General features: G+C 31.5%; 2 protein-coding genes and 1 pseudogene across 3 annotated transcripts; all 3 read right to left on the reverse strand.

The window, feature by feature from the left end:
- Window positions 1-1,552: 1,552 nt before the first annotated feature.
- On the reverse strand, window positions 1,553-2,584 carry LOC147940352 (UPF0725 protein At5g63820-like; annotated as a pseudogene).
- A 1,077-nt stretch (window positions 2,585-3,661) lies between these two features.
- On the reverse strand, window positions 3,662-5,023 carry LOC104709724 (uncharacterized). Its single transcript, XM_087462366.1, has 5 exons — window positions 4,634-5,023; window positions 4,491-4,527; window positions 4,236-4,329; window positions 4,071-4,143; window positions 3,662-3,915 (listed from the first exon to the last, which is right to left on the reverse strand). The coding sequence occupies exons 1-5, from the start codon at window positions 4,679-4,681 to the stop codon at window positions 3,811-3,813; spliced, it is 357 nt and encodes a 118-aa protein (XP_087318492.1). The 5' UTR covers window positions 4,682-5,023; the 3' UTR covers window positions 3,662-3,810.
- Window positions 5,024-10,427: 5,404 nt separating this feature from the next.
- LOC109126036 (uncharacterized) lies at window positions 10,428-12,139 on the reverse strand. 2 transcript variants are annotated; one of them, XM_087462365.1, is made up of 6 exons: window positions 11,944-12,139; window positions 11,673-11,749; window positions 11,466-11,502; window positions 11,176-11,299; window positions 10,971-11,082; window positions 10,428-10,724 (listed from the first exon to the last, which is right to left on the reverse strand). In XM_087462365.1, exons 1-6 carry the CDS (start codon window positions 12,056-12,058, stop codon window positions 10,533-10,535), a joined length of 657 nt encoding a protein of 218 aa, XP_087318491.1. In that variant the 5' UTR covers window positions 12,059-12,139; the 3' UTR covers window positions 10,428-10,532. The 2 variants fall into 2 exon arrangements, with proteins under 2 accessions (XP_087318491.1, XP_087318490.1); XM_087462364.1 differs by having other exon boundaries at window positions 11,176-11,296; window positions 11,944-12,119.
- Window positions 12,140-19,252: the final 7,113 nt, after the last annotated feature.

Genomic DNA, 19,252 nt, shown 5'->3' on the forward strand with positions numbered 1-19,252 from the left:
ATCACATATTTTGAAACGAATCCGGCAACCTACAGCCGCAAACCAACGCTGGTGATGTGATGATCACGGGAACGGATGAAATAGAAAAATGTACTATTGATGAATAAAGCATGAATGAACCTTTTGGTGTAAATTAGATTGGGCTAGCTAGTTCACGTAGTATAGGAGAGGTGGAGGGATGCGCTGTAGATGGGACTGTAACACGTTCTTAATTTAAGAGACACTGAAAAGTAGTTGAGCCGTTTCAAATTTCATGGAGTAGCAATCGTTGTAAAATTGTGAAAACCTTACAAGAGAGACTTGAGTTTTGATGATGTGACAACTTGGAAACAAATTAGAGTAGGATGGAGACTAGCTAAAAAAAAATTGTAAAAAAGCTGATGTGGACAACGTGATTTTAGGAGACCAAAAACAAAAGAAGGAGAAAAACCAAAAACTACAACTAAAAGACTTGCGAATACAAATAAATAAACAAAAAACAACAAAGCGACACCACTAATAATGAATAATGGCCCGGAAAATAAATACCGATTCTGAGTTGAAACGTACGTATCATCCATCTTTTCATGTAAACCTGTCAAAAACAGAATCCAATGAAACAATCAGAATTTTATACCGGCAAATATAACCTCAAAAGTAGTCAAATCACCAAAGAATCAATATGGGTTCTACTATACCAAATCTGAAACCTATTCGCCCCTAACGCTATCACAACGTTCAACAGTTGATAAGAAACTCAGGAACCATTCAAGAATCATACATAAAGCAAGCGGAAACTTAAGATAATTCGGATTTCGGTTAAAGCAAAAATCCTAGGCAAGATTCAACGTGAAACTTACGCTAAGTTGGACTCGAGCAAAACCCTAAAGGAGAAGCAAAATTCAAGCTTAATAAAAAGGTTAAGGAGTGAGAGAAGACGAACCTCGGTGTGGGAGAGAAGGTTGGCGATAGCGACTAGGTTCGAGTTTTTTTTTTCTTTGGTTGCGAGACATCTCAGACTGTTTTGGTGAACGGAGCCGTCGAAGAAGGAATGAATATATAAGATTTTTTAAAGATTGAGGTTTTATATTGGAAAGACTCATTAAGTCGGCCGTGTGTAGTTTCTTTTTTTTTCTTCTCCTTTTTGTCTTTGTTTTTTCACTAATAACTATGATAGAATTAACTGATATATGCATAGTTTCTGATATATGAATATAAAATGCCACGATAAATGCATAGTTTCTGCGTGCTCGTCATGCTTAACCAACGTCGTGAGAGTGATTGGAGTAATTGTCGGCTGGATTCACAACATCCATTGTAATGAAAAACGAATTATAGTGAGTATATAACTTGCTCACAAATTCAACTCATAGTTTGTACCCTTTTAAAAATTATAACAATGAAGTCCAAGTATGCCGCAGAGATACGCCACTCATAAGGTGTTATGCCCTCACCGATATCAGAACCTCCCGAATCTGAAACAGGTGAAAGATGGATTATATCATCATCCTAGACACGCCAACCAATGCTTGCCATGTGCCTCTTTAGATTTCTTTCGCACCATGTCACATAATCAGGCAAACTGAGGATCACAGATAAGTGCTCCACCAGCCAACGTGGATGGCGGCTGCGCTTCATTCCCAATGGTCTCGTCCATGACTTCTTCCATATCTCCGAATTTCGTTTTCTCAAACCCCAAAGTAGGGAACTGTGCACGGTCCTCAATAGCCGGTGCAGCAAGTCATATGTACCTCAGTGTTTACAGCTCCTCCTTCTCTTGGCCCTTTTATGTGAGCCATATGTATGTATTCTTTGGTCTCATTTGCAACTTCAATATACATATGTCCAGGTTTACCATCCATGGTTTTCCTTAATATTGCTTTGTGATCACCTACCAAGCCCCTTGCTGAAGAATTGAAGATTCATCACCAGTATACTTGTAACTTATGTAGAAGATTGCATTCTCTGCTTTGAGCTTCTCATGTGCCTCTCTGTTGTGTATTTTTCTTTAGTTTCTATGAATACCTTCTTGATATCCAAGCTTGGGGGAGCCACCAATTGATGGTTTGCTTTTGATAAGAAAGCAATTTTCGAGAAGAGCTGCAACCAGTCATTCTCAAGCAGATCTGATTCTTGCACCTCGTAAAACCTTTTAAGGTCACTGGAAAATTCATGATCAGAATACCATTTGAGCACTAGACGTTTGTAGAAATCATCTATTGATGTATCGTCCCAATAATCACTCAGAACTTCCTTACATTTGATTCTATAGGCTAAGGTCCTTCACATGAAAGAGATATCGTGTGTACATCCAACATCGCTGAAAAACGTCTGAAAAGTAAAGACAGAGTTGATGGTCGCATCCATTGCCTCCAAAGTAATGTAGTACTTGGTGTATGCAGTATTCAGAATACTATATTTTTCCCAGCGCACACAAAGTTGAAGTTTGTTCCTTTATGAAGATTGTGGCACAGTGGCAGTGGAGTCCAAGCCTACCAAAAAGGGAGATATCATAACTTTTACCCCAACAAGACTTAACTAGTGTAGAAAAAGACCGGAAGAAAACAAAACAAACTGAACAAATGATATTGAAACGACTGAACATGTTTGCACAAATGACAAATGATATAACACATGTGCCCGAACTGATGACCGAATGAGATTATTTGACTGTCCAATCGGTTCTTGAGGAAAACCGAATACAAACCGAATTGACTAAATTCCGGTTTGGTCAATTCAGTTAAGAAGAAACGCTGAGGACTACTAAAATGTTCTTTGTTTTCCCAACAAAATATATATTATAAAATGTTGTTTTGAACAATACTATTTAAATAATTAGTATTATACCTTCTAACACAACAAGTTTATCAATAAATTAGACAAATATATATATATATATATATATATATATATATATGATTTTAATAATAGAATTGCTGAAATATCTGTATACTCTAATCGAAAGAGGATAAGAAATATTTTCCGACCAATGAGATTGATTCAATTACAGATTTTTTTTTATCTTACTCTAAACAGCATTATAAGAAAGTTTTCTTCTTTTGTTAAAACATATTCTCTTTGTTTCACAAATAATGTTATTTTGAAATTTTTTTCTTGTTACAAAAAGAGTGTCATTTTATGTTTTCAATGCAAATATTAAGATTAAATATCTTTTTATTCTTATTATTTGAGATTATTAATTAGAAAGTTAAAAAACTTTAGTGTATTTATAAAAGGTAAAACAGAAATTTAAATAATTTTCTTAGTTTGTGTGCATTATGTCAAAATAACATTCTTTGTGAAACAGAGCAAGTATATTATAAAGATTATTTTCTAAAAATTTGGATATTTTCACTTATTTTCCCCAAAAAAAAATTGTATGCATGTAAGTAATATATTTCGTCTAATGAATAATGATATCCTATAAAAAATTCGAGTGCAGCCAAATCTTCTCAAAATTGATTTAAAGTATACCAGAGTTGTTCCTCAAAACAACATTTTTGTTTTAATTTTGTTCCATTGCACTTTTGCCAACCATTTTGGGCGACGTAAATTTGCATAAAGCAAACACTTTGATTACAATTATATTGTTTCTTGAGACTTGTTAATCAAAAATATATTGAGCACTTCTTAAGAATATAAAAATAGATTTCTAAATATATATTTTCATAGATGAAATAGATTTATTTATAAAATAATAATTCACCCAAAAATGGATGAAAATTACCATAACATATTGTTCGATTTTTATTTTCTTATACCATATGTATAATAGTATAAGCCATTAAGCATTACATAAATTAGAGAGCGAGCCTAGAAAAACTAGTTCTCTTAGTACTTCAGACCAAGAGTGAGTTCAAGGGACATGTCTTCTTCACCATTTGCACCATCCCCAACAACATTAACATCACTGTCTTTGTTTTCATTTAGTCCCACCTGCCATACATATACATCTATCTAGTTCATATGCATCAAATAATCAATGACAAATAAATAGAAGGACAAAAAATACATCTATCTAGTTCATATGCATATGCAATAAATCATTATAAGGTAAGAAATGCAAGGACAAAAAAAAAAGGAAAAATTACCCTTGAATATTGATACAAAGACTTGCAAGATACTTCCATCGGAGTTACTTTCTCAGTACTATTCAATTGTACACTAAAAGAAATTAAAAAAAAAAAAACAATTAACCAAAAAATTACCAAAAAAAAGAAGCGATTATGCAAAAACCTATACATCAACTGAAGAACCTTTGTTGAGTTTGGATAGCATCTCGAATATGTTCATAGATCTTAAAGTATTGTTGAGAGTGCCTCCTATTCATTTGCCTTATCATTGTCCTTTCTGCCATATGATTGGACTTGAATAATAGAGCAAAATTATTGATAAAAGAGACATAAACTCTCTTTATGCACTCTGTTTGATATCAATATATTTTCATATGCAAAGCTACAACACTACCATATTTAGTGAACTCTAAACTAAAGTGTGAGACAACTATTTACCTTTTATAGAATCTTCTTCCTTCTTGTTCCTATACATCTATTTAAAGTAAACCATATATATGACTAAACCATATTAGATTACATAATTCATGACATTATACAGTGATGCATATATAGCTGATAATGTGTGTATAATTAAAGACCTGGAGATGGCTTTTCACTTGTGATATTGTAAGGTCTCGCACCTTCATATTATCCAAAATTTTCTTAGGTGTTGCCGCCGTAAATTAACGAGAATGATAATGAATTAAAAAAATTATTAAAAAAAATTTGATTAGGAATAAAATATAATAATAATAAATGGGAGAGGTGAACTAATTTAATAGAACTTAAATAAAACGAGGTTGTTGATTTTAGTGACAAATTTTTTGATCTCTCTCTTTCATTATAGAGGAATTCCTTCTTTTTGTTTTTTGATACGGAAAGAAAATCGTTTATTCCTTTCGCCACCGAGATATTCTACAACGTGAACAAATGTAAGATCTAACAATCGAGTTTCTCATCGCTATTTTTTTTTAGGCGAAACTCTGAGTTTGATGATTTCTTATCATACGTACTGATAATGTATAAAAAATTGTAAGAGAAAAAAAATTAATATACAATTCTCAAAAATAACCTAAGGATAACAGATTTAATGCTAATAGCTGTTTTTGTATATTGTACATTATTACTTGCATTATATTTTTGTTTTTTAGTTTATTTTAAATTGTTTAATAGAATCACTATTTTTAGAATCTTTTTTATTACTTATTAATTTAACATTAGTATTTTATGGTATAATTTATTATATTAAATACTTTAGTAACAACCTCCTCTAAATTTCTCCTTATGTCATTTAGTAAATGTTTCTTTTAGACAGGTAATGTTGGTTATTATGTGGACCTACATTCAAATTTTTGCTATATACTTCTATAAATTTTAATTTTAAAATTATATTTCCCCCAAAAGAAAAATTCAAAAAGAAGATATTTAGGTTTAATAAATGTTAATTTTCAAAAATTTACAAGTGTCAAAAACTATTTATAAAAAAAAAATTTAACTATAGATAGTTTTTAAGGAGAGTTCATATGTAATTCAACATCTAGAAAATGAAAATGTTTTTTTTTTTTTGGTAGGAAACCGGAGACAATTGCCTCCCATAAAATTATTAAGCAACTACAAAAAATATACATGAGCAGCTCGTGGAACAATAGTTCCAACAACATCCTCCATTAGGATTCAACGGACAAGAATTAAAAGAATAAAATCCTAACTGCAACAAAAACGCATAGTTTGCTAACCCATCAGGTAGACAGTTAGCTTTCATATACACGTGGTGAATCCGGACTAGTCAGTCCCTTGAAAAGAAGCCTTGTCACAACCGTACCAGAAAAGACAGCGGATGAGCGAGCTAACCCCGGACCGTAAAAACCCAACCACCACAGTTCTGCCAATGGAGCGGTACAAACCCCTATATTAATTGCAAAACCTCCCAGCCATACTCCCTCCCGATCCCGGATTGCTCCACATGCAGCAGCCAACCCCGAATTACCACAAGAGGCTCCGTCTATTGTAAGTTTCACCCAACCAACACTCGGTATCTCCCACCTGATCAGCCGTTGTACTCTGACTGTCCGTCGCATGGTACCGGCAGTCATAGAGTGTGTTCTCCGCACTTCCTCAGCCATATCCTTAACAATTTTCAACTGATCCCTACAAGTCCTTCTCACACCAAACACATCACTACACCTCCAATTCCAAGCCCACCAAACTGTCATACTAAACAATGTAGACCAATTCCCATTGCTCTCATGTGAGCTAATCTGTAGGTTCCCAAAGAGCCAAGGCAACAAAGTCTGATAAAAAAGACATCATGCTTGCGCTGAGGAACCAAGCGCCTCCAAATCCCAGAAATTGCAGGACAATCCCACAAAACATGTAAAATCGAGTCCTCTGCCCCAGAACACACTATGCGCACTGCACTATCCCCCATATGCCTGCGCACTCTCTCCACAATGGTCATAATCACTTCATGACTAACATGCCAGAGAAACACTCTCACCCTCTATGGTGCCACCACCCCCCCCCCCCGTACACATGAGAAAAAGTTAGCCATGCATGGGCGTGCCTCATCATTCCAGGTCAACAATGAGTAAGCGGAACACAATGTAAATTTACCATTTGGAGTTCCCTGCCAAGATGAAGCATCTGTCATATCTGGAAAGTCACTGATCACAATCGCGTATAACCGTTTAAGGACATTTAGCGGAAGGGAATGGCTCAACGATAACATGAGCTGAAAGTGGTTTTGTTAGCAGCCAGCGGTCAGCCCAAAACTGAATAGTCTTGCCATTACGAGGAATTCAACATATCCCTTTAGAGATGACCTCCCGAAAACCCACACAGATATTACACCAAATTGACGACCAACGACTATTAGGGACCAGCCATGAGTAATCATGTACCTTCCCAACCTTACTATTCAACACACACGCCAATAAGCTTTATGTCTCATGTAATAGTCTCCACCCCACTTTAACAATCAGATTCCTATTCATATTACTTGTTGGTCGTAGTCCCAGCCCACCCTCTTGTTTTGGTTTACGCACTCTCTTCCACGATAGTAAGTGCTGTCGCTTCTTCTCTGTTGTACTCCACCAAACAAAAGCTCTTGACTGCTTATCCAAACTCTTTAAAGTAGAGGCTGATAGCAAGATTACCCTCATTAAATGGACTGGTATTGAGGATAGCATAGACTTAGTCAACGTTAACCTCCCTGCAAGGCTCAGTGAACGACTTTTCCAGCCTGCTAACCTTGCAAAGACTCGCTCCAACACTTCCCCAAAAGTCTCCTTGTTTATCCGTTTCTTCAAGATTATCATCTCCAATTATTGCCTAACTCTCTTGTAAAGCTAATACCACTCTTTACACTAATCAACTGTTCCATATCCCGACTAACATTACTTGAAAAAAAAATCTTAGACTTCTAACTTATTGGCCAGAAGCCAAACAAAATCTCTCCAACACACTTTGAATAAACCGCACATTTGCAACTGATGCTTCCGCAAACAAAAGCAAATCATCAGCAAAGCAAACATGGGACAGCTTTGGTCCCCCTTGTGATAACGCTTTTGGTTTCCAATCCCCTTTCCCAACCGCAGCTTCAATATGATGGCACAACCGTTCCAAGCACAAAACAAATAAATATGGCGAGAGCGGATCCCCGTGAGAAACTTTCTTTTTATTTCCCTTCATTATTCACCCATTTAGATATCAAATTCACAAAAGGGGTTATCACATGATGATTACATTTCTAGAGTTAATATGTCATGTCTCGTGCAAGAGTTAAGAGTAAGAGTTTTTGTATGGTGACATTTACTTATTTATCTTTTGATGGGCCATGCATGATTCCAGTTTATGTTCGAATATATCTCATTCGGTTTCTTTTAATCACTGTCTTAGTCAGCAAAATATGAGTGATTACGTTCAAAAGATTTGTCCATTGTGTGTAGAACTGCCAAGAAAGGGATTTGACTGACCAGAAATTTAGGCCTTGCAGATCTGTGGCTTCTAGGTTTAATGGTTCATGCAACTTTCTGATTTTACATGACGATGCATTTTGTAAACCTGATGGTTACTTATAGCACAAAATACTGGTCTATTATTTTAGTTGTGGCCTCAAAGAACACAACAATATCACAATATAGATGACATATATGCTAGAAACTATATCTCCATTTAGAATGAAATAACTGATCTATCCTTATTATGTAGGTATTCCGTTGTATATTTTCTTGTAGACAGTTTTTTTACTGTCTTCTCTGCATTATATGGGGTTTTAGAAAGGTTAAACATGTAGGATATGTTACAGGTGAGAGCGCCAAGTACAACTGACCATGACTGAAAACTGGTTGAGGCAAATAGAGGCAAAATCCTTGACTTGTTAATTATCTTTACGTAGAACACAATATCATACATCATACCATCGCACCATAACACAATATAACAAACAATATACATATCCAGTCACTTAGTTTTCAAGTCTCTATGCAAGCAATTCATGAAGAATATTCTTAGAAAGTAACTTTTGTGTTTCCTCAATTACCACCCTCAAATTTGCAGCTTAAATAATAAAATTCATTTCCCTTTTTCCTTTTAATTCCATACCCCAAGGTTCAAGAACGCTCATACAACGCTTCAGCTCCTTCCAACCGTTAAAATCTATAGCTATTAATCTCCCCACCAAATTTCAGCTTGATCAGACTACTTTACGATCACCAAATGTTGCTTCGAAGAAGCCAACAGGAATTGTTTTTAGGGTTCTAGATATGTCCGGACTGTATATTTACTTGACCATAAAGAAATATCCATAACTCCTCGAGTTTAACACCAATTAAGATTCTGTCTACTGCGGTGGATTGGTCTCTGCATTAGCTTTCCAGGGACGTCTTATTCGTGACCTAAATATTTCTGGTTGGACGGGAATCATCCCCACGAAACATAAACACAGATCTGACTCCTTACTTGAACTTCTTCCTTCTTTCTTTTTATTTTCTTCTCCACATCTATTTAATTTACTTCGGCTTTGCTCCTCCACCACCATCGAAGCTTGCCACAAACTCATTAATGACTATAAGATCAACCACCTCTGCGACGTCTCCTTCTCTCTCTCGTCTCCTCACGGCTTTCTCTCTTATTCTCCCTTTATCATTGGCTTTTATTCTCTTTATTGTTTTCAATGATATTGAGCTTGTTCCATTCTCTGTTTTAGATGACTATTTTTATACATAAAACCTACCTTAAAATTTGTAAACTTTCCTATTTTATTTTTTTGCTGCTAAGTTGAAATCTTCCCTTTTTGTTTTAAGCTTAAAGTTACTTTTATGTTTTTTTAGAAACTTAGATTTTTTTATATTAAGATTAACATTTATACAGGTTTTTGTTAATTTGTAAATTTTTAATTTTTATTTGAACGATTTAGCATATATGGACGATTTAACATTTAATTCTATTTATAATTTACTTATATAACCTAAAAATGATATTAACATATAATCATAAGAAATTTGGCATAATTTAGCATTCCAAAATTGGGAACGTTTACAAAAATATTTATGCATTTTCTTTATATGATTACATAGATTAAGGAAAGAATTTAATTAAGTAAATTTTAGTTTTACCAAAATTTTAACGTTGACATAGAGATTGACATGTCGAATTTCTATTGGTTGTTTTAAATTATAGGTAGATAGTCTTAGGAGCTTATAGCTTCTACTTTTATTTAGTATAGATTTAATAGTAAAAATGAATTTAAAGTATGCATTAATGTATATGATTAAATGTGTTGTTTAATTAAAAATAAATATTAAATTTTTAAAAAATAAATGTTAAATAGACCAATAAAGAGAGAGTGAAACCTTACTTTTATGTATATTATGATTACTTTTTAATTAATTTTTATTTTCCTCTAAAATTATATATTATATGTATTTTTGGTAGGTTATATATATAATTAAACCACTATCATAACGGATGTGAACCAGTCACAAATTATCCGAAAACACATCAATTTTCAATAATTATACCAAGTATTCGGGTCCTTTGTAATGCCTAAAACCATATACCCGTCCGTTTCTACAAATTAAATTTCCACATACATAACCACATCCACAACCACAACTGATGCGTTTTAAAGCAGTCATGCTCCTAATATCGAAAAGCTTCTGACTTTTCTTTCATTACAGAATTTTTTTTTTTTGCTAGTCTCATCGTAAAATTTTAAAAATTGAAACTTGTCACATCTAACATGAAATTTTTTTGTTGTCATTTTAGCATTGGGTCCGAACAGATCTAGCAAAAGAAAACATGCATGATACTAGTATTAGTCGTCGGGTTCTTTTTTAATCTAAGTAAAATCTAAAAATACAACCACTTGCGACGATTTTCACTAATACACAATATTTTAATTTATTTATTATGTACTTTCTTATTAATATCTTTGTTACATGCATCTACAACATATATACTTCCAACAGTGTCTACAAAAGATAAATTGAAGTCTTGTTATGCTTTGAGACCAAGAGTGAGCTCAAGAGACAATTCTTCTTCACCTTTTGAAGTTTTTATTAAGTTTAACGACAGAGTATCATCATTGTCATCGTCATCATCATGTTCATCAACAACATTACCATCATCATCAATAGCAACAACAACATCACCATTTTCATCATCATCTCTAGCTTTATTAAGCTGGGCCTGTTATAGACAGAACTATAAAATTATCTCTGACTTTAATTACATGTAAATTTTTGATAACCAGAACGACACATGGATTATGATATAAAATCAAAATCCTTCTCTTGTGATCTTCTATATCATAATATAGCTAAATTTCAGATGCAAGTTTGAACAAATTTTATATATATTAGAGTTAAGCTGAATGCACCACTTCTACATGTTAACATATATAGTGAAAGATATGCATATAAAAAGGATAATTACCTTTGATGATTCATAGAGAGACTTGCAGGTAAAATAGTCACTTGGTACTTCCTCAGTTCCATTACTTGATTCACCAAATGTTATAATGTTTTCGTACATTTCCTCTTCTTGCCTACAAGATATTTATATTATAGAAAATATATATCTCTAGAAATATATAAGAAAAACTAAAGCTTTATTTATATATATTAATAGCTAGACGAACCTTTGTTGATTTCGAAAAAAGTTAGCATTGCCTCGAAGCCGTTGGTAGTTATGAAGGTACTGTTGAAATTGCCACCAAGTTACTTGTCCTGTCACTCTAACACTCCTCTTTGCTAATATCTCTTCTGCCAAAAATTGCATGTGTTTATATATGTAAATTATATACATTATGTTGAACCTCAGTTTAAATGGGCATATTCAAATAAGTTTATATATGTAGTTTGCCAAAAAAAAAAAAAAGTTTATATATGTAAAAAAAATTAAAAATAAAGAAGCAAATGATATCTATACCTTGCATGGATTCTTCCAGCTTCATGCTCCTATACATCTGTAGGAAAATGAAAGATATATATATATATATATATATATATATGGTTCAATATCCGAACCATAATTTATAAAATATGATAATACTATTCATAAATATACACACATATTGATATATAAATTACATATGTTTGTATAATTAGTATAGCTGGATGTATATAAAATTAGGACCTGAAGATGACTCTTTACATGTGAGATTGAGAGTCCTTTGGCATCCATTAACTGCAAAACCATCTTCGGAGTTGCTCCTGCAATTTAAAGGATAATAATATCAACCAAAGAGAAAAAGAAAGAAAAAATGTTGAAAAATAAAGAGAAATTTTACTATGATAAGTGAAAATTATAAAAAAAATTCATAAGAACAAGATGGCAGAAATTGTGAATGAGAACTTAATTAGATAATTTTTCAAAAGAAAAACTAAATCATATATAGATCACTTACTATTTTCTCCACCGAGTTGTTCAACTGCTTGAACAAAAGAGTTGTGAAGCTCGGAGTTCCATCGCAACCGCGGCACTTTTGATCTAACATAAGATCTAACGATTGGGTTTTTCATTTTTTTTTGTTTTTTTTTTTTTCCTGTTTTCTTACTGAAACTGGCGTTTAGATCCGGCTGATCGAAGGGATGAAGGCAAAAGATTTTATTGACTAATTGTGTCCTTGTTTATCTCTTGTCTTCATATAATTTATTTTTGTTGTGTCAGAAAAATAAATAAAATAATACGAAATAGAAACCCTAAAGAAAGGTGACTAAATACTTTGTTGTGGCTTGTCAATTTATGCTCCTTAATTATTATTTTTTCAAAACCGTTTATCTTTCACCTTTGTCATCCTTCTGACCATTTCTAAGAATACAAATTTGTAATACCAGATTTTATTCTTTTCATATACTTGCTATAAGCCTATAATTAAAAAGAATATAAACATATATGTATTAGTTATGTAAGTCAAAAAGTAAGTCAGACTAATCATATGACCTAAAAGCTTAGCATTATAATCATTTTGACCTAAAATAATTTAAATAATTATATTTGGTTTGAATTTCTGAACCATTTTATTTAATAAAAATTGTTATATGAAACAAGTAAACAAAATTTATAAAAACAAAAGTCAAGAGTTATATATCATATATATATATATATATATATATGTGATATATTAGTCACAATTTTTGATAAATTTAAATAATATTGTATGCTTTTCGACATATTTTCAAAAGACAGATTTAATACTGGTTTTCTGCATCTCCATAATTCATTTATATTTAAAAGGGTTGGATTCTTTATAATATGTTGATTATTTCTCTTAATATTCAAAAGTGTTGATTATTTCTCTTAATATTTGTCTTTACAATAAGTGACTATATTTTTCTTTTTCTAATTAATATAAACAGAAATATATAGGTCTACTGTAATCTTTTAATACATTATACACACATTAATTGATAACATTATATACAGGGTATACCCAGAGAGATTATATAGAAGTGCTGAACTCAATTAAGAAGTTAAGATAGATTCTCCAGTGAAATTATATCTTACAAACTAAAAATTATTTTTAATTAATACCCCTACTTATGAAGAAAATTAATAATAGTATATAACTATGCACACAGAAACAAAAATTGTATTTAGTTCTCATTATAGTTGTTGTAACGGACGCGACCTCCTTGATCCTTCTAGCTAATTCTCTCCAACAAGACTAAAGAACATGGTGAAGTCATGAATACTAGGTCTTGTTTAGCGGTATATGTTGGAATATTAAATAATTTGTTTACAAAATTGATTCTGCACTAAAAAAATTCAATTATATCATAATTATAATTAATCTGAATTTTTGTACCACATCTCAATAACAGTGATTAGTAACATATTTCTCTCAGTTAGTGGTAAAAATCAGGATATAAACCGCTAAGTGCCAACTATGAAATCACCAATCACACAGTTGTATAGATAAGGTTAATGGAAAGAACGAACTTGAGCAAATAGAAAATATAAAAAGGTATATTTTTCCTCCGGGATATAAATAGTTATATATATATTTGTCCTTGTCCCCATGCACGACCGTTACGTTTGCGGGAGAACCGTTGCATGTTATTAGCGAACTGACTCAAAATTCTTTCCATTATTATTTTATTATAGTCAACCAAAATTCTCATTCCTTGTCACTTTCTTTGGTCCATATCATTTAAATATTGTATACATCAATTTGTAGCGAGTAACCCAAAACATAATCTAAGTTGTGGATTCCTCTGTGATGAAGAAGTAACTAAATATATACTATAATTCATTAAACATTTAAACCAAAGAAAAAAACAAGTGAACTAAATAACAGTGACGTGCGACGGTGCGAGCATATTGCATGTATGTGAATCCTCTTCCGATGACACGTAACACGTTCAAAACAAAAAGTCTCCGTTTCGGTTTATAGAATATTCAAAAAAAAAAAAACTAGTAATAATGTCCGCTGACGTAATACTGTAACTATAGAATAACATTTCAATCACGTATTTAGATGTGATTAGTCCTTAATTTTTTTTTTTTTTTCCAGTCCTTTTGTCCATTCCGTATTTCTCATGTATATTCCCATACCATCCTGTTTATGTCAAGATTACAGGAGAGCTTTTATTGTAAATTTTGTCTCTTTAATTAGACTACAGTTTATATATGCCTACTTCTAAAATTTAACACTTTTATATTAATTGAAAATTTAGTATATTTGACTTACCGAAGAATTTTAGTGTCTAAACGAAAAGACAAAAAAAAGAATCTGCAACTCTTTAGAGGCGTTGCCGCTTGGCTAGAGGATACCATTTTTATTAATTACCAATCTTACATCATCACGTTTTTTTCCAACATCGTCGCACTTTTATATTCTTTGTAACGCATTTACGCATGTACATTGCACTTTAATTTTCCTTGTCAGTTTAGTTATCGGGAAAAGGGGAGCTAGTAAGGAATGACTTTAATATAAACTATAAAGTGCTAGCTTGCTACTAGTATATATACTTGCCAGTAGAGATATTTTGTACGTACGCGCGTGGTATCCTGTATATAACCTACTAGCAACTTTAGTTAATTGAAGTTTCTCTAATCTTTTGTATTAAGGTCGATTGAAGTTTCTTTAATCTTTTGTGTGTTATTGGTTTCATTTTTATTTTTCGAGGAAAAATGATACAATGTATATATCGAAATTATATATTTTCCAATTTTTTTTAAAAACGTGATTAGTAATTACTGCAATAGTCTATGCATATGCTCGCTCTAATTAATAAGTAAATGACAAGTATCAAAAAATTACTAACTTCCAAGGTTTGCTCTAAACTTATCGATATGAAGAAATAATATTTCTAATTCGTTTTAGTGATAACTCGTAGGCCAAAAAAGAAAACGATCATGTTTAAATTTTCCTCTAATTGCTTCGGTGATGGAAATCAGTCAAGATTGAAGCTTAAAATGTCGATATGGAAGCCGGTCCAATGAAAAGGTGGTGTAATTGATTAGACTGAGAGTAATTTCATGGTTCACGGTTTTGTGATACCCTAACTAACCAACTTCTAATTAGCTTCTTTGCATATAAATGGAGCTCATGTGCTCAAACTCGCTAATCGGATTGACATATATAAGAAGATGTAAGCCCTAACATTCTTCTTTTTCTTTTCGTTCTTTTTGATAAACGGTATTCTACTCAAACTGCATAAATATTAATTAGTCCATAGTAATAAATGAGTAGTATAACGGAAGATGCAGAGTTTTATGATTAGTCAACATTTAGTGGGTTTTAAATTCATATAGCTTATATAACCCAAGGATATGGTCATAGTTCAGCAACGTTTTTGACAGCTTAATGCTTAAATTGGCCCATTAGCACTACAAAATTAGTTACTGGATGGATCAATGATTTTGAAATGGTTTTAAAGCCCAAATCAGATAGTAGTAATATTCTATTTTAAGAATCTAGAAATAGAAAAGAGCTGGGAAAATGAGCTATTTCCCCATGAAAACTATTATATCATTCTACATAGAGCCCGAACTTTAACCTTGATCTAGATATCCTTGGAAAAAAAGTTCTCAACGTATATCTCCTCTAATCTGTAGTTCTAAATCTATTTCCCCGGTAAAACAAGAATTTTCATCTAATTACCCACACACATCGGTTTGTTTGTTATACTGTTTTAAACCAACTAACTAACGAATCACTAAACCGAAATAAACCTAAACTAAAACCAAATCAATTAAATTATTTATTTAATTTATTTATTGAATATGTGAAAGAAATAGGAAGCCCGATGGCTTTCTTCTTCCTTCGGCTTTCTCCCTTTGATGATGGGGAACTGTGATGTGATGATGTCAGCTACGATGATGGTGACTGCAGATCTATGTAGCAGCAGTTCCGATCTACATATCATCCATTTTGACGTGATCTGTTTCACATCTTCAAAAACTCTAATCGATTTGGCTTCTCCTCCGATCTACTAGCTTCAACCTGCCAGAGACTTGCCGATTTCGCGTCGTCGTTTAACTTCCAGTTCAATTTTATCCAATTGGAAACCAAATCGATCCGAGTCAACTCGGGACAAGACAAGGCAAAGTTGTGGTAGTGTGGTTGGTTGTTCATTGGATGCAGCACTGGTTATACGACATCACCGGAAACGAAATCGAGACGTTGAAGATTCTACGGAGGCTGAAACCAAATCTGATTACGGTGGTGAAGCAATAATTGAGCTGCGACGATGTAGGAAGCTTTTTAGGAAGATTATTGGATTTGTTCGACGTGCTTGGAGATGGATTGGGTGAGGAGAGTGGAGAGAGGTTCACGGTGGAGCACCTTGTTTTGGCGACGGAGATAAGAAACATTGTGGTCTGCTTCATAATGTGGTTAATGGTGTTTGCAAAAACAGAGATGTGAATAATGTAGTGGAAATTGTTTTTGGTAATTCAGTTTTTTCACAAAAATCTGGAATCAGAAGTGAAACAATGAAGAAGAAACGAAGAAAAAGGATCCAATTTTTTTTTTTGGTTTTTATTATTAAAATTCTCTAAATCAGATGAAAAACTTGACATAAGTGGTTTGGTATCGGTTTGAGTGGTTTTCTATAAGGTTTAGTTTGTTAACCAATTAAACCGAGATCTATGGAGAAATAAGCATGGAACTTTTATCTCATGGAGAAATAGGAATCAAACTTGTTTTTAGGAGATATCTAGATCGGGGTCAAAATTCGAGTTCTATCTAGAACGATATGATAGTTCTCATGGGAAAATAGCTCGTTTTCCCGAAAAGAGCTACGGAAAATCTCAGAATAACAAGAGTTATGGTATTAATGATCCTAAAAAGAAGTTGGAAAATATTGATAATTTACTTCTAGATGCTTGTTAATGTTTAAATTTAATCTTCCACTATTTAAGCATAACTGTCACCGTTAAACCAATCCATATTGACGACAAATTTTTTTTTTTTTTTTAAACTATCCATATACAGTAAATCTCTCTTAAAGCTTCTAGAAAATTAGTCCCCAAAATCAGAATTAGTTACTCTCTATGTTACCAACAAGAAAAAAAAAAAAAAAAAAAAAAAAAAAACATGTGTTACTTCTCATTTTGCCACATGCATTATAATGTATAGGTTGGTGAATCACCTAATCTTATAACTCGGTAAGCTTTTGTTTTAACTCTACCAATAAAATTAAGATATGAAAAGTAGCAACAATATATATTTTAATAAAAACTTTTACATAAAAAGTAGAAGATATATATCTATATACATATGTATATTCATATTACTTTTTTTAACAAAGAGAGATTATATTATACATGATTTATTGGTAATTCATTATAAAAATAATCTCATTTAATTATAATTTTATGATATACTAGATAAAGGCCTGCACAATGTGCGGGTTTTAAAATTGTTGAAGAAAATAAATCCTAAACTCTAAACAATTTTTAAAAAATAGAAACAAAAAATATTTCTTGAAGTTAATATTTTAATAATTTTAGTTAGAGAAAAAAATCATATTTGTATTTACCTTCATACAACTTATTTATATCTTTATATTTTAAATATATTATAATAATTATTACAATAATCTAAAGCTAATTTATATCCCACCAAAACTTTTGCCAAATACTCATCATTACAAATATTATTATTGTCAAATTTCAAGAATATTTCATAACTTATTACAAAATATTTTACATGCAAAGAATTCATCAAAACAACATATAATTAATAGCCATGTACAATTTTACTGTATGTTTTACTATTAAAAATATGCTCTTACACCCAAAATTATTTTATTGTTAAAGTATGCTCTTTATCACCACCTAAAATGTCTTTTAAACAAATTAACAAATTTTATATTGCTTTACTTTCATTTTGGCATAATTATAGTTCTTATAATTACTAAAATTGTTTTGTGACATAATTTTTTTAACCATAAATTTTTTTACTTCAAAGATATTTTGGATGAACAACTAGTGAAAATTATCTATTCGAGTACAATGATTTTATGACCAATCCAATAAAAGTTTTTTTTATTGAGAAATTGAAAGAAAGTTAATATAACATAATAAAATTAAAAATTTGAAAATTATAAACAATTCAAAATATAAAATTTATAAACAATCAAAAACATGATATATGTCATAATCACGTTAAAGGATCGATGACCTGTTTACTCCTCAGAAGTATCGCATTGTACCAAAATTACTTAGAACTATGACCTCGTCTCAAATATTCTCGAATTGTAAGCTCTCAACTTATTTCTACCCAATCAAAAGTTCTCATATATTTCTCTATATACCTGAGTTTAAACGGTTTACGAACCAAATCCGATAAAAACCACATAAATCCGGTTTGAAACCAATTTTAAAACGGTTTACAGTTCTAACTTCCCAAATTTCAAAATCGCTTCTCAATTACTCGATCAAGTAGCTTTTGTTTCAGTACCGAAATCATTGACATTATCCAGAAGAGAAAACTCTATATTTTGACCAGAAACATCAACCATCGATTAATCTTCGAAACTTATAATGCTACTAACTATATAATCACTTTTGGAACATCCATCAGTATCTCCATCCTCGATTAATTTAGCGGGCTTTATATACTTTTATTCTATTTCATTACATATGATAGCTTCCATTGAAGAACCTGCACGAATAAAAGACCCACAATAGATAAGCAAAATTATATTAGGAAAAAATCAAAGATCAAAACTTTCTAAACATGTAAATTTATGTAGAAATAATGTTATTTTCTTAATTAGCTGTCCTATTACGTTTCAAAAATAACAATTCTTTTGACATAACTTATGTTATTCCTTTTAGATTTGTTATTCCCTCTTTATTGATTAATAATAATATATATGTTTAATAAATTATTTTTTTGTTTATACATGTCAAAATCTAATTAAGAAAACACATATAATATAATTAGCGTACAATAAAATATATATAAGTTTGTTAATTTTCCTTTTTGATTTAGGAAATTTTTTTTAGATATAAACATGTAAATTTTATGTAGATTTAATGCTATTATCTTAATTAGCTGTTTTGAAAAAATAATATTTTTTGACACATGTCAACATCTCATTTATACTTGACACATGTCATGATCTTTTTATAATAAGATTTTATGATTAGTAATTTTTTAATTTCTTGATTTTTTTAAAGATTTTTTCTTTTCCAATTAGAAATTTGTGTAAAATTGACACTTGTCACGATTTGGTGAGTTAGTAACTTTTGAAATT

This window comes from Camelina sativa, chromosome 8 (assembly GCF_030686135.1).
Source record: "Camelina sativa cultivar CO46 ecotype springtype chromosome 8, ASM3068613v1".
Taxonomy (NCBI): Eukaryota; Viridiplantae; Streptophyta; class Magnoliopsida; order Brassicales; family Brassicaceae; genus Camelina; species Camelina sativa.

What these genes read in the sequence shown, in the direction of transcription:
- LOC104709724 (XM_087462366.1), bottom strand. Translation starts at nt 4,681, where the DNA reads ATGAAGGTGCGAGACCTTACAATATCACAAGTGAAAAGCCATCTCCAG. An exon ending in AAGTGAAAAGCCATCTCCAG is followed by an intron (nt 4,528 to 4,633) that starts GTCTTTAATTAT and finishes TACTTTAAATAG; the next exon opens with ATGTATAGGAACAAGAAGGA. An exon ending in CTTTGTATCAATATTCAAGG is followed by an intron (nt 3,916 to 4,070) that starts GTAATTTTTCCT and finishes TATGTATGGCAG; the next exon opens with GTGGGACTAAATGAAAACAA.
- LOC109126036 (XM_087462365.1), bottom strand. Translation starts at nt 12,058, where the DNA reads ATGAAAAACCCAATCGTTAGATCTTATGTTAGATCAAAAGTGCCGCGG. An exon ending in ATGTAAAGAGTCATCTTCAG is followed by an intron (nt 11,503 to 11,672) that starts GTCCTAATTTTA and finishes ATTTTCCTACAG; the next exon opens with ATGTATAGGAGCATGAAGCT. An exon ending in TTTTTTCGAAATCAACAAAG is followed by an intron (nt 11,083 to 11,175) that starts GTTCGTCTAGCT and finishes AATATCTTGTAG; the next exon opens with GCAAGAAGAGGAAATGTACG.